General features: G+C 43.1%; 1 protein-coding gene and 1 long non-coding RNA gene across 7 annotated transcripts in view; one reads left to right on the top strand and one right to left on the bottom strand.

The window, feature by feature from the left end:
* Window positions 1-15143, bottom strand: part of Pard3b (par-3 family cell polarity regulator beta) — a 974006-nt gene that overhangs the window by 57488 nt on the left and 901375 nt on the right. For all 6 annotated transcript variants that reach the window (XM_048458971.3, XM_048458969.3, XM_048458967.3 and 3 more), the window contains one exon: window positions 2955-3034. In XM_048458971.3, the coding sequence (XP_048314928.3) occupies window positions 2955-3034 (80 nt within the window). The remainder of the gene's footprint in view (window positions 1-2954; window positions 3035-15143) is intronic.
* LOC125416191 (uncharacterized) lies at window positions 10027-13127 on the top strand. The gene is made up of 3 exons (XR_007236814.3): window positions 10027-10100; window positions 12221-12294; window positions 12464-13127. It is a non-coding gene; the product is annotated as an uncharacterized LOC125416191 (long non-coding RNA).

Below are 15143 nucleotides of genomic sequence, written 5' to 3'. Positions count from 1 at the left end.
GCTTGCTTTAAAGATGATGGAGTTCCCCAAAAACTTAGGAATGAACCCCTAGATGAGAATGCATTCTATATCCATGTTTCCAAATTTGACATAGAAGAAGTTAAGGTTTCTGACGTCACCTTAAGAACTTCTTTGACATCAGCAAGTGGCAGGCTAAATCCTCTGCAATGACGGCCAGTGACCTTCTGTAGACACCTAGTCCTGTCTTTCATTAAAAGAATTAATTCCACAAATATTTAAACTCTCCTGCTTTTGTGATAAAGAAGAAGCTTGTGTTTAAAGATCTGTTTTCCCCTCACCTCTGGCAACGGGAGAGAGCAGGGAGCTGGTGTGATTCAGTTAGGAGGACAGGAGAATCGCCAGGCAGGGATGGAGAAAAGCACATCGCAGGCTCTCGGTAGGACTGGCAGATTGCACACCTCAGATGCCAGCGGGTCAGCTGTCTCCTCACCTCTACTTCTCACTGGGCAAACATGGGCCCCAGGGACAGCACCCCTAGCCTGAGAGGGAACTGTGTGTTTTCGTTCTGGATCCCCAAATGGAGACTTGGGTTTGCCCCCCTCACTACAATCCCGGTGTCCAGGTGCTCTGGCACCTCTGTCCGAGCTCCATCATGGCTACTTCTGTCCGCAAGGCAGCCGCAGAGGCTGCACGTGCAGCTAATCAGGTCCACCATTGTGTGTGGGAAGGGACTTGGTGCCAGCGTTATTTCCAGTCACCACACTGATGTCTCGGAGCTGGCAGAGCTTTGCCAATTCATCCGCTGTGCTGAAAGCTCTGCACCACAAACGGCCTCCACACTGTCTCTGTCACCAAACTCCGTCAGCAGTGTTTGCTCCTAAGCACACTTGTTTGGAGTCAGCCATAATGGGACATTTCAGGGCTGATTAGGGAAAATAAACAGGAACTGGAAACCTGTAGGCCTTTGTCTTAATAGCTGGTACTCTGAGCACGTCATCATGATCAGAAAACGCCTACTGCTTGTCCCCATCACCAAACAGCATCCCCAAAACAGACTGGGACCATGCCTACCTTCCATATCTTCGGGGCCTCTCTACACTGTAGTGACCACTAGAACAGGGGAATTAATAAAGGAGTGAGATTTATAGAACTTTAAATGTTATTTCTGTGTTTTTGATTTACACACACACACACACACACACACACACACACACACACACAGACACACACACACCAGCAGTTTCTAAATTCAGGATGCAAGCTAGCCAGGAAGACATTAAAATGATTTTTTTCCCCTCCTCTTTCCACTTCCCCTAAGAATTTACTCCTTTCTTTGCCTTAACCACAATTTCCATAGACTTCAACAGTGAACGCCGGAAACCTTATATTTCAAATGAGTTTTGGAAATGACTCCATTTTTCAAAATGAAAACAAAATGCTAAGCCAAGGGAAAAAATAGGGGCAGGAAACTAAGCAAAGATGAGGGGGAAAAAAACCTTACATGATAACATATAAAGGAAACAGGGAGATACATAAAATACAGCTGCATCAAGCATTTTAAAGCCTGTACTTCCCATATCCAACCATGGAAAATGTTAAAAATTGGTGCCCTGGCAAATATAAGGCTTTATTGTTTTTGAAAACAAACATATTTTTCATGTGTATGTGGGGTGCATGTGTGTGTGTGCACACACAGGTGTGCATGCATGTGCATGTATGTGCCTATACACTTATATGGGTACACGCACATCTTTTCATGTGAATGTGAAGCCTGAAGCTGGCACGGGGGGGTTCTTTCTTCCTCTTTAAGGCAGGGTATCTCAGCTGAAGCCAGAGTCTGCAGTTATAGCTGGTCAGCTGGCCAGTTCCCTCAGAGATCCTCTGCCCGAGGAGTGCAGGAGTTTCAGGCGGGCACCACTCCCACCTGCCATTTACCGGGGTACTGGGAGATCTGAACTCTGGTCCTCATGCTTGATGCATGTGTGGCAAGCACTTTAAACAATGTGCCATCTCTCCAGCCCGAACATACTTTTTCTACGAACAGATGGCCACCTAGGCTGTGGCTGATATTATTTTTGACACTTCACCTGCAGAAGTAGAGTCCACATGTCACTCAAGAGCAACTGCATCTCTGAGTCAACAGCTCTGCAGCTCAGCTCCCATGACAGTGAAGCCTCGTCTGCCCTTTCTAAGGTGAGACTCAGTTATTTCAGGCTGGTGGCTGGCATTAGCTGTTCTTTGTTTCTTTCTGAACTCACGAGTGCTTACACTCACAACGTATCAGACTCCCATGGATAGGGGCTGTAAGTCATCTTGGAAAGGTCCTTCTTTGTCATGTGCTCCTGATTGTAGACTAGCAAGACTGGACTCTGCCACTCAGATAACAACCCCAACCTTTGTGAACTGTATCTCATTTTCAGGGGTTTCTCATTACAGCATACGAGGATCAAGTTAGGTCAGCTTGGCCAAGCAAACTTTTCCCACGAAGTGCTTTCTATGTTCCTACTTATCTGGGCCTCTTAGCAATATTCGCTCACTGCCTGGAGGACAAGTCAGTTTCTAAAACACCTTCCAGGCTCACATTTCTTTCCTGCTTTTTAACACCTCCCTGAAGCTCCAAGGTTAAGACCCGCCTGCCCTTTCTCTCAGGAATCTTCTAGGACACAGGATTTACCATTTTATTGTCTCTAAGCTTGGTGCAGGATGTTCAATACCATTTTTATAGCAATGGCTTAGGGTTTCCATTCAGTATCCAATATTCTTCCTGACATGTTCGATTGCAGTGATATACTATTTTCTCCCCTAAAAAAGAACCCCCAAGTGTTCCAATTATCAGCACAGTTATGACGATGACAATGGGGCCGCAGCAGACGGCAGTACGGCAAAACTCTAACATATTCCACATCCCAAAGCCAAACTTCCAGTTCACACAGACATCTCTAAAGACTTCATTTGTGGATGAGCTGGGGATGGGAGACCCCTCTCCACCCTACCTGGGTAAAGACGCATACTGCCTCTCCATCCCTTCAAAGCGGAGGTTGTGTGTGCTTCCATCTGGACCCTTTCCAGGCACCTGTGGAGAGAGGGGTAATCAGAGCTGAGGATCCATTATACACCCTGGTTACTGACAATGCATCTCAAAATTCCAATCAGTGCAAACGCTGTAGCAGCCTGCCAAAAATCCAACCTGGGGAAAGTGAGCAAGCACTCGGCATTGCCACGGGCAGCGATGATCAAGCTACAGGCATTGTGCTTGACAACAGTCACTTCTTTCTAAAAGGGTCACTGCCAAGCCGACTCCTTCCCATCTCCACAGCCAGGAGTATTCTATAGGTGTTTTCTCTTCTTTGCCAAATTGACGTTAGTTTTTAGGAGAGATTTAGAATTATAAAGAAACTGAACCAATGGCATAGTGAGTTGGCTACCCTGTGCCTAAATTGCTCTTATTTTAGGAAGGGACATTTCTTACAATTAATGAATAAGTATTGGTATATCACTGTTAACTAAAGTTCATAGGTTATTTATATTTTTATTTACTATTCTTTCTGAACCAAGGATCGCGTCTCAGGTGTTATGTTATGTTTAATCATTGTATTGTCAGAGGCTCCCTCCTGTTGGCTCTGTTTAAACTTTAAAAACACAAAACAATTATCCTGTGTGCATGTGTTCATGTGTCTGCATGTGTCCTGCTGCATGCAGAAAGGTTAGGGACAAATCCCCTGGATTCTGGGGATTGAACTCAGGTTATAAGGCTTGGTGGCAAGAGCCTTTTCTCATGTGTCATCTTGATGTCCCCTTGGCTGTGAGTTTTAAAAGCAATGGGAGCCTTTCTTCACTAACAGGGATTAATGTTAACTGAATGCTTGCTGCACAGTGCCTATAAAGCCTTCCCTGACACCCTGACCTTCATCTCATTTTGTCCCTTATGAACAACCGCTTGGAAACTATGAATTGTTTTCCCACAACATCGGTCCTATAGATTTGCCCCTTCCTGTGTTTCCCTCGGACTTTGAGGCCCTGACGTGACTAGATTCAGTAGGTTCTGAGAGCGTATTGGATTGCTGAACACAAAGGCCTTCCACCTCATCCTTCTGTGTCCATCATACCAGTCAGTGGATGGATAGACACAGGCATGGGAAAAACACTGCCTGGTGGCTGGTGGCTTACCCATGTGAGCACATATGCTGTTGTGGGCCATTCATGTGCTTGCTTTTATATGCGAGGGTGGCCTTTGTTCAAAGGCTTGGGAAGGGTCAACTGAGAATTTCTACTAGAATTGAGGAGAGAGGAGGAGAGTTTGCTAGAAACCAGAAAACAACACTGTCAAAGTCATTGGTAGACACTTCTAAGTCGTACTCAGCAGCTGAAATCATTTCCTTCTTGTTAGGAGCCTTAGTTTTCTGTTCGTCGCTGCCTTAGCAGTGTGGGTAGGATGTGTGTACACACGCGAGTGCTGCTGGTGGGTTCTGTGGGGACAGATGCTTCTGAGCAGATCTGCACAGCCAGGGAGAATAAGCTACTCCTGGGATCTAATCATCACACGAAGCCTTTTAGCACCTGTCCTGAGGAACTGTTTCAGCAATGCATGGATCGGAAGTGGAGAAGTTATCGTTCTTTGAGATTTTCATATGTCCATTCACAACCAGGTCCATTTCCCTCCTCCAGCTCCCTCTGTGTCCCCTATAACATGACCCCCTCCCAACTCTTTTTTTGTGGTTTTGGTTTGGGTTTCTGTAGATAAGGTTTTTGTCCTTCCTGCCCTGTGAGAACTATCTCACAAGCATTCTAGACTCCAGAAGACATAGCAAATCCTCATCCTCAAGGGACTTTCCGTCTTGTTGGGAAGACAAGCACTAGGAATGCAGTGAGAATGTGTGATGGAGGACCGCACATCCCGTCCAGGATGCTGCCATTTGGAGCACAGATGGAAACCGAAGGTATCAAGAAAAACCTCATGAAAGAGGCAGACCTTGGGCCTGATTTCAAAAGACAGGCAGGATGTTTGCACATCAAAGATTGTTCTGTTCCTCACCAATTGGGTATCTCTCTGAGTGCCTCTGTACTAACACTGCAGCACCGTGCAAAAACAGTCACGCAGTAAGCAGTCACCCAGCACCTCTGTACCCTAATATACAGGAGGTAGTGTGTTCCAAGTGCTGAAGAAATGCAGCTCTTGTTCTTGAGGAGGTAGACCTGCAAACAATTATGCCTCGATGACATCATGCTCGAGTGGACGTCTGGGGAAGGAGGCAGCACCTGGGAGAATTGAAGACAGCCTCAGATGAGTGGTGATGCCTCCTCCACAGCTGAATATGAATGAGGAGCTTTTCTGGGGGAGAAAAATGAGCAAGAGCAATAGGAGGCACCCTAAAAACAAAGAATAGGCATGCAGCAGCACTGGTTTTAGGGTTGGCAAGATTTGGGTAAGGCAGAAACAGAGCATTAAAAGTATAAGTGTGTTTCTTACCACCCGCAGAACTGGGTCTGCTCTCCCTGCTGTTGGTGCTGTACTGCAGGGGTTTGTGTTGTGCGTGACACCCTGCCCACCCCTTTAAAAATAGGGTCTCTTAAAGGTTTGGATCTTGCCAAGTAAACTATAGGCTAGCTGGCAAGTGATCATCAGAGCTTCCTCCACCTCTGCCTCACTGTTTCTGAGGGACTGTGTACCATACCTGGCTTCTTACAAGGGTTCTGGGAGTTAATTTGAACTCTCTTGCAAGCACTTTGCTTACTGAGTCATCTCCCTAGCTTCTGCAATGCTCTCTCTCTCTTTCTCTCTCTCTCTCTCTCTCTCTCTCTCTCTCTCTCTCTCTCTCTCTCTGTGTGTGTGTGTGTGTGTGTGTGTGTGGTGTATGCATATGCAGGTGGGTGCACATGTGTGTACAGGCTTAAGTGCATATGCCTATGGTGCACAAGTGTGTACAGATGTGTGTGCATGTGCAGGTGGGTGCACATGTGTGGACATATGAGTACAGGTACTTGTGCATATGCAGGTGGATGCACATGTGTGTACAGGTGAGTACACATGCATAACCTTGTGGGTTTACATGAAGGTGGGTGCATATATGTGTACATGAGTCCAGGTATTTGTGCATATGTAGGTGGGTGCACATGTGTGTACAGATGCACGTGTAGAAGTATGAATTGGCAACAGAGGTTGATAGTGGGTGTCTTCCTTGACTGTTCTCCACCTTATAATTGACACAGGTCTCCCGCCTGAACACAGAGCGAACCAATTCAGTTAGTTTAGCTAGGCAGCTTGCTTTGGGAATCCCTGTGTCTGCTTACAGAGTGTTGAGATTAGGTGTAGGCTGCTTTCCCTGCTTGACATGTTCCTAGATACTGAGGATCCAAATTCCAGTCTTCCCACTTGGGTAGCAACTACCCGCTGAGCTACCTTCCCAGCCCCTCTCTCCAGCAAGACTTTGGATTTATATCAAATAGGATGGTTCAAAGATTTTCCCTAAACCTCTGCTCATACATATGATTAACTTCTCCCATTATCGGAACCCCCATCCACAGTGGGGACAATTTTGGCCACCTTAACTGCATGGTTTATGTTAGGGTCCTCTGTGTACACAGTGTGGGTTTGGATAGTCAAATGACATGTATCTGCAATCACAGTCACACAGAATAGTTTCAGTGGCCCTAGATCCTCTGTGCTCTCTGCCTGCTCATCTATCTCTCCTGACAACAAGTACGTGACATCATATGTCATTGGGAATATGTAAATTGAAATCATATGTCATTGGGAATATGTAAATTGAAATCATATGTCATTGAGAATATGTAAATTTTTGCCTTCATGGTTTTAACTTCCAGAATGTCAAAAGTTGGAATCATACACAGTGTAGCCTTTTCAGATTGATTTATTTTACTTGGTAATCTGCATTTAAGTTTTTTTCCAAGTCCCCCCCTCCACTCCTCTTGTTGTTGTGACTTGAGAGCACATTTTTTTTTATCACTGAATAATCTCCTTCTTTCTGGGTGTACCACTGTTTATCCCTCCATCTCTGGAAAGGCTTCTTGGTTGCTTCCAAGTCTTGCCAATTATGAACAATGCTTCTGTAAATATTTGTGTGCGGGTTTTTGTATGGACATAGGTTTCAACACCTTCCGGTAAATACTGAGGAGGGCAATTGCTGGATCATATGGTTAAGACTATGTTTAGTTTTGCAAGAAAGTTCCAAATTGCCTTCTTGCATGGCTGTGCTACCATGGTCTCCCTTCGGCTCCCCGAAGTAGACCTCCTGTCCTGTCCTTCTGCAGGAGCATATGATGGTGCTGTGTTCCAGGCTTTGGCCGTTCTCACAGCTATGCCTGGGATCTCATTTTAACTTGCACATTTCCGATGACTTACGATGTTACATACTCGGTCGCCACCTGTGTATTTTTGGTGAGATGTCAGTTGACATCTTTGGGTCATTTAAAATTGTTCATTCTGTATTGCTGAGTTTTAGTCATTTGCCCGCAGATTTTGTACGGCAGTCATTTATCAGATGTGTCTCTGGTGAGCATCCTCCGCTGTCAGTGGCCTCACTAGCGTCTTTGCCAGATCAGAAATGTTTAATTTTAACAGAGTCCAGCTTACTGATTATGCCCTTCACTGGATTGTGATTCTGGTGTTATTTCTAAGATGTTATCACTTAGGTCATCATGATGTTCTCCCGTGTTATCTCCAGGGGGCTCTACGGTTCCTATGACTACTCACATTATAGTGAGGAGGTTCCCGGTGGCCACCTGAACCACAGGGGAGAAGGGTCTAAACTAGGGGATTTTTCCAAAAGATTAAGTAAGGGACATAAGGATGTCAAGAAGGTGGATAGATTAAAGGGAAGGATCTGTCCAGAATAATGCCCAAGTCTCTAGCTTTAGCATATGATAAAAGAATAACAGAGAAGTTCTAGGGAGTAGGGAACTGAGACATTTAAGGGAAAGGCCACAGAACAGAGAAGGATGTGCAGTAAGAAAAGACTGTCAATAACATACTTGGAAACATTCATTAGGAGGCAAGCAAATGAAGCTGAACCAGAAGGAATCTAAGAAGTAGCTGTTCCAGAAGGGAATCAGTAGAGAGTGATATTATAGAACCAAAAGATAAAGGGAGGGAGGGTAGACAACTCAATTGGTAAAATACTTGCATTGCAACTATGAGAACTGGAATCACTTATATAAATAGCCCACAAGCAGTGTGTGCCTATCATCCAGGCATAAAGGAAAGAGAAACAGGATTCCTGGATCTTGTTAGACAGCCAGTCTAGTACACTGCTGAGCACCAGGTTCAGTAATAGACTCTGTCTTAAAAATAGAATGGAGAGCTATTACGGAAGACACCTAATTGCTGGTCTTTGGCCTCTGTACACAGAGACAACACACATGCACATATACACCAGGCCAAATCCACCCACCAACTTCCCTGACACCCATCAAGAGATAAGAACTCTATGAAGAAGAGAGAAGCCAGAGGTGTCAAGAGCAGTCAAGACAGAGGCAGGATTGCCCGGAATTTGAGGCCAGCCTGGACTACATAATGAATGTCACATTAATTTGGGCTACAGTATGAGACTGTCTCAAACCAAATCAAATTCCAAAATAACATCAAGCACCAACGCTGTTAGTTGCTTCAGTGAGATGGGGAATGGGCTATACATGGTCTGGTGATGGGCTGTGATCAATCCTGCCTTCTCATGGAGTGTTACCGTTAACGAAGAGCCCAGAAAGATAAAAATGCAAAAAATACCACACACAAACACACACACACACACACACACACACACACACACACACACACACACACCACACACCCCCACACAACCTTTCTTAGAATTTCCTTGCAGCCAGGGATTTAACTTAGGGCATAGCATCTGAAGAATGCAATAAAAACAGTGGTTGCACCTCGCTGCTTATTCTGGCAAGAATGCCTTAGGGTATGCTTGATTTCCTCAGGCTCTTTCAGCGGACACAGCTCGTTTCTGGAGAGGCTGTACTTTTTAATATCTGGTTTTGGAGTCGGAAAAAAACAGAAGTGGGCCTGGTGGGAGCAGATTCCTAATCATGGTGGCTCCAGACACAGGTGGCTCTCTAGAACCTAAAGGTTCTGATGGAAGCAGCAGCTCTCTCTGAGTGCTCTGTACTGGCTTGGGGCTGAGGAAGTCACCCCTGAAAGTACACACAGGGACTTGTTCTTTAATGTTCCCTATGGTACTTGCAAAATTGTTACTATGATGCAAAATGTATTCCTGCTTCACTAGAGTGGACATTGTTCCTGCACTTAGACAGCGGCCAGTAGTGTCTAAGAGAATACACGCTGGCGTTGGCAGTGTGATGGTGATGGGCTCTGCTGAGGGCGGTGGGTGGGTTACCAGGCGACAGATAATTCCTGGAGTTCCCCAATAAACCACCAGCTTCTGGTTGTGCTGTCTTATCCTGTCACCCCCACAAAACAGGATTAATACTTTCAAGTACAAATGCATTTATTACCATTTCCCAAGCACAGTAACACCCTGAATACTGAGAAGTCCACTCTAAGATGTGGTTGGTTAATGGAAATGATGAGAATAAATTTGTATTTCATTATTTAAAAAAATAGATTTAACTTTTTCTCCCTAATTTATTATTACAGGAAAATCACCAAAAGATGGCCTCTGTTAGCATTTCTAAATATATACAAAAACTTATTGCTATGTAGAATTTTTTTTCCTGTCTTTATTATTGGCCTTTTTATATGCTATTGAATATATCTCAGAAATGTGAATTTTAATGGCTATATAATATTGCATTATATAGATAAATCATAACTTGTCTAATATACTCCTGTAATTTGATCAGTTTTTTATATCATGATTAGAAATGGTAGTGACATAGATTAGTGTGCTGGGCACAAATATTCTTGGAAATAGCTATAAGTGGGGGGTAGGAAATGAGAGCGAGAGGATTGCCAAAGAGACGCCAAGTTGAGACATTCCTAAGTCCTCAGGAAGAGAGGCCACTTGAGGAAGGAGTGAGGGGACAGAAAGCAGGCATGGGCATTTATAAACTCATTTCTTGGTTTGCTCTTTGCTTACAGAAACGCAGAAGTATTCCTGCTTGAAGAACTCCTTATAAGGAAACTTCCCTCATCTCACACACACAAAAAGCAGGTCAGTGGCTTTGATTCAATTAATTTTTTAAGCACTTTATCTTACTTGAGATCATGTAGTGGTGTTTTGTTTTTAATATAATGAGCTAAATATAAACCTGATAAAAACAATCCTGATTTAAGCCATAACAGAAACTCAAACACAGCAGTGCAATGTTAGAGCTCACGCCTGGATGCCAGCGAATGTATCTTTCTTTGACTGACCCTGCCCAGGAAGTGAGGCTTCTGACAGTTTTCTCAAAACATGGAGAGCCACATGTGGTAGCTCTCTAGCAGGATTAGCAGTGCCTAGGACAAGCCCAAGACAGGGCTTGGGAGGAAGACAGAATCAGGAGGCTTTTAGTCCGCTGGAGTTCGCCCAGTTTTGTGCACTCAATGTCTGCTGCTGGCTGGAGCATTAAGAGCCTTGTTTAAAAAAGCTATTAGTCTCTCCTCTGCAAAGGCGAGGCACTTGCTGCTTACGTTCTGCTTGGTTCCTCCAGTTCATATGAATTTCTGGCTCAGCATTACTAGAATCAGCAATTTCATGAAGCAATATCCTAAAGAGGCCATTGGATCTTCCCATCTCCCCATTTGCAGATTAGTGTAAGAGAGGAAATAGAACACCCTCACTAACATTTTAAGTAATTTATTAAAAACAAAGGAATAACCACATAGGATTTTCTGCAAATGTCTGATGATGAGAAGTGGAAATTATTTGCAGATTAAAATGCATCCCAGTCTCTGTAGGTTAGGACACATTTTTGTCAGCATTGTAATTGATGCCTCATAAGCCAATTTTCTCAAAAGAATTTAAAAGCCACGGTGATGGAAAAGCCAAATAAAGTTGTAATGTAGCCTATTCACCTATATATAACATCCTCATTTGCAAAGATGTCTTACTTAGATCCATTACAAAAAAATGAGTTTCCCACTGCCAGACACATCCTATGATGAGATGCAAAGTTCGGAAATTCCAATGTTATTTAAGGGAACATGCCTTTCGAGTTGCTGTCATGGCAAACGGAGCAGTGCTGCACACTGCTTTTAATTCGATGACTCTTGCACAGTTACCGGTTCGTTGTAAGGTGTTTACAGGAATCGTCATGTGAAAACTTGGGAAAAGTTACAAACTTGGCTTTGAACACCTTCTAGCTTAATGCCACTTTGCTAAAACGTAACACATTCAGAGGAGACCTGAAGTGCAACACCCGGAACAAAATGAAATAACCAAAATAGGTTGTTTAGTAGTTTCTCCTTGGCAATGGGAAGTGTATTATGCCTAGTCTACACACTCCAGAGAGGAACACACACTCGTTCAAACCATTATTTCTGAAGTGTTTGTTTTCTCTAATTTGATTTCAGTAATTTTGTCAAATAACCGGGTACTCAGCTTATAGACTAGCACAGAACATCTGCTAGTTAGAAAATACAGCAAATAATCTATTTTAAAAATAACGCTGGAGTAAGCTTTTTAACCATTCCATGCCCACATTTTCTTGCCTTGCAAATATCACAAGTTAAAACAGAAATTCTTGACGTCTCTTCTAGCTTGTATAAATTAGGAAGAGTTCTGTTGCATGTAGTTTCCACATACACTTTGCCCATGCACACCTCATTAACACAGGAATTGTATATAGGTGATTATGATTTTATAGCTGAATGACAAGATAGCCACATAAGCTGGAATCTGTTCTGTATTAGGAAGCCATAAACTATTCATTGACATTTAAGCATGAAATCTTACACTAACCACATACTAGCTGTATGTTCCCTGGGTCATGGCACCTTAATAACCTGAACTATCTCTGTTATGATTGTCTTTGCAGAAAATAAAACCAGACATCTCCTGCCAGCTCTGTTTGTGTCTGGGCATAAGATACAGTTACCATAGAAACGATGATTGTGGATACAATTTTACAAATTTGACTTCATCTCTCTGATGCATGTGGGCAGGACTGTGTATGTGTGAGGGTGTGTGTGTGTGTGTGTGTGTGTGTGTGTGTATGTCTGTGTGCGCGCGTGCACCCATATAAGTACCCTGACAAAAGCTTTAAGAGCCAATTCTGGCTCTGTGTCTTTAATTAAGGAGTCATACATTATTTCTCATTTCCTCTCCCTTATCTGCCTACTGACAAATAGAGATACTGAAACACTTGGCTGAGATATCAAGTCATACTAGAAGAGACAAACATCTGATGAAAAGATGGGGAAAGGTATGAAGAAAAGCATTTCCAAAGAAACCTGGTATTCACCTGTACTGCACCCTCCAGGGGCACATGGGGTTTGCGGAGTTGGATCAGCCTGGGTACATACTACTGTGCAGCATTTATTTCCTAACTCTGTTTCTAATTGTTTCCTGGTTCTCACTGCTTCCTTTTTCAGCATTCTGTGATGGGCCCCTCATTCATCCAAAAAGAAGTGGAGTTGACCCTCAAAATATGTCCAAATATTAAGTGACATCAGTCATTCACACACTTATCCTGAGTCTCCACTCCTCCCTTCAGCTGATGAAGAGTGCCATTCGTCAGACCTTCTGGCATGGTTCATATATGTTCTGTTGGTGACAACAAAGCATGTAAACATGGAAACTTCAGCTCCTTCTTCTCAATGTTGATGTTTTCTGTTTTGTCCGGGGACAAGATCTAGCCACTTCCCCCTTCAGGAACAGTCTGTGCAGTGAGTACAGTGTTAGCATTTCCACCTCTGCCTTTCCACACATGAAGAGCTGAGAGTGAAGACTGACTGATGTGACTTGCCTCGGCTCAGACAGTGGCAGTGCCAGGCTTTGAACTGACATGCGTCTGCTTCCAAAGGCAGCATTTTCCCACTGTCTCATATTTTAGGCAGGAAGTAGCACACTTAAAAAATTTTCCTTTCAGAGCTGGGCGGTGGTGGTGCACGCCTTTAATCCCAGCACTTGGGAGGCAGAGGCAGGCGGATCTCTGTGAGTTCAAGTCCAGCCTGGTCCACAAGAGCTAGTTCCAGTACAGCTAGGGCTGTTACACAGAGAAACCCTGTCTTGAAAAACAAAACAAAACAAAACAAAACAAAACAAAACAAAACAAAATTTCCTTTCCCCAAATAAAGGACTAAGACCAGAGACTTGATCCTTCTCGGTGAACCTTTGCAGGCAGCAATGGGAAGGAGCTGTGAAGTTGTGACTTTTTACAAGCACCTGATTTATCATGATCTTCAAAACCATAGCCGCAAACAGTGGCCTAGTCATACTCCTTTAACATAGCTGCAGGCAATAATATATGCACATGTTTGATTTTTTTGTTTAATACAGCAATTTCTAATAAGATGCTATGTTTTATAAAATAGCCTACTTTTTAGACAAATCTTTAGATTATTCATAGGTGATTATTGGTCTGTTAATTCAAAGCCTCATACTGAAAGCTTCATGTATGCTGGGATGGAACCTCATTTTTGTGCCATTGCATTTTCAGGGCTCACAATATCACTTTTTAAAGAGCTGTTACTTACTGAGTTAATGAAAGAGAAATGCCAAGCATGACCTCAGAGGAAGTTAACAGAGTAGATTAATAGATTCTTTAACAACTAGTTAGGTTTTTGAACCAAACCTGTTAAATAGTATAAAAGATATTACCAATATGTTTTTCTTTTATCATTGGGTGTGATGTGCACATGATGTATGTGATTTTGTGTATGCACATAGGAGTGTGTGTGTGTGTGTGTGTGTGTGTGTGATGGTATACATGTGAAGAAGATCAGAGGACAACCTGATTCCAGTTCTTGCCTCCCAGCTTGTTTCGAGACAGCGCCTTTCTGTTCTTCATTGTTGGCATATACCATGCTAGCTGCCCTGCAAGCTTGCATGAATCCCACTTCTGTCTCTCACACTGCCACTGGAGCGCTACCAGCATTGCAGACATGGCTACTGCCCCGGCTTCCTTTGTGTTCTGGGGATTGAATTCAGGTCCTTTGCTTGTGTGGCAAGCTCTTTACCCACTGAGTCATCTACTCCAGATATAACATGTTCTGAAGAGAGATTTAACGTCATGCCCTGTTCCATGTCATGTTCTGTTTACACAGTCTCAGTTTTTCATATCCATTTAAAAGTAACCAACAACAAACTGCAAATATTCTTACCCAGAAATCAACTTGGCTCTGGAGGACTAATTAAAACTACCAGGAACCTTAATTACATAATTGATATAAGTGACAAAGATTATTATAAGATCCAAATAATTTATTTCGTAGGGTAGGTTTTTCCAATGGATGAATTCCCGAATACACTGGGCATGGTACCATGGCTCCGAGTGGCTGTCTCAGAAAGAATCTATGTAATCACTAAAGTCGTATCCATCTGACCTCTAATGCTGGACTCCGACAGGCATTTTCCACTAAATTTATAGTAATCAAGTTATTTTGTGATTGACCTCTATCCAATGAGTTCAAGTACTAGAAAATGAATGAAGATAGGATAAAGTGGAAGGAAGAATTAGCCAGAAAGCATTCAGAAAATAGATGTTTTATGTTAAAATCTACCTAGAAAAACAAAACTAAACTAAATAAAGCAAAATAAACACACACACATCAACTCTATTGCTAAAAAAAAATTAACCAGTACATAACATTTTCAACCTCTTTGCAGCTCTATCTTGCATGCTCAATAATCTGATCTCATCACAAATTTCCTGGATGCTGGGCATGTACTTACTGCCATTTCTTTAGTGTCGGTAGCTTTTCCCAAGATCAGCTTATGCCCTAAACATTTAGAGGCTCAGTAAGAGCTGGATGGGTGAATGAATAGAGCAACAGAAGTGGTCACAGTTGGCCATATAGATATTAAGGCACAAAAACCAATGGAACATTAGTGGCTAAAGAAAACAGAATCTATAGGAGCTGGTTGTTAGATCATTAACTACTGATACACAGAGAAGAAAGCTGAGAGAGAGAGAGAGAGAGAGAGAGAGAGAGAGAGAGAGAGAGAGAGAGAGAGAGAAGAGGTGGAGACCAGGAAAGGAAAAACAAAAACCTCCTGAGAAAAAGGCAGAAGTTGCAGAAGAGAGCTGGAAGTCTAACCCAGCTCTGAGTG

This window comes from Myodes glareolus, chromosome 1, assembly GCF_982192425.1.
Source record: "Myodes glareolus chromosome 1, mMyoGla1.1, whole genome shotgun sequence".
NCBI classification, from domain to species: Eukaryota; Metazoa; Chordata; class Mammalia; order Rodentia; family Cricetidae; genus Myodes; species Myodes glareolus.
This window is presented reverse-complemented; position numbering and strand designations above follow the sequence as displayed.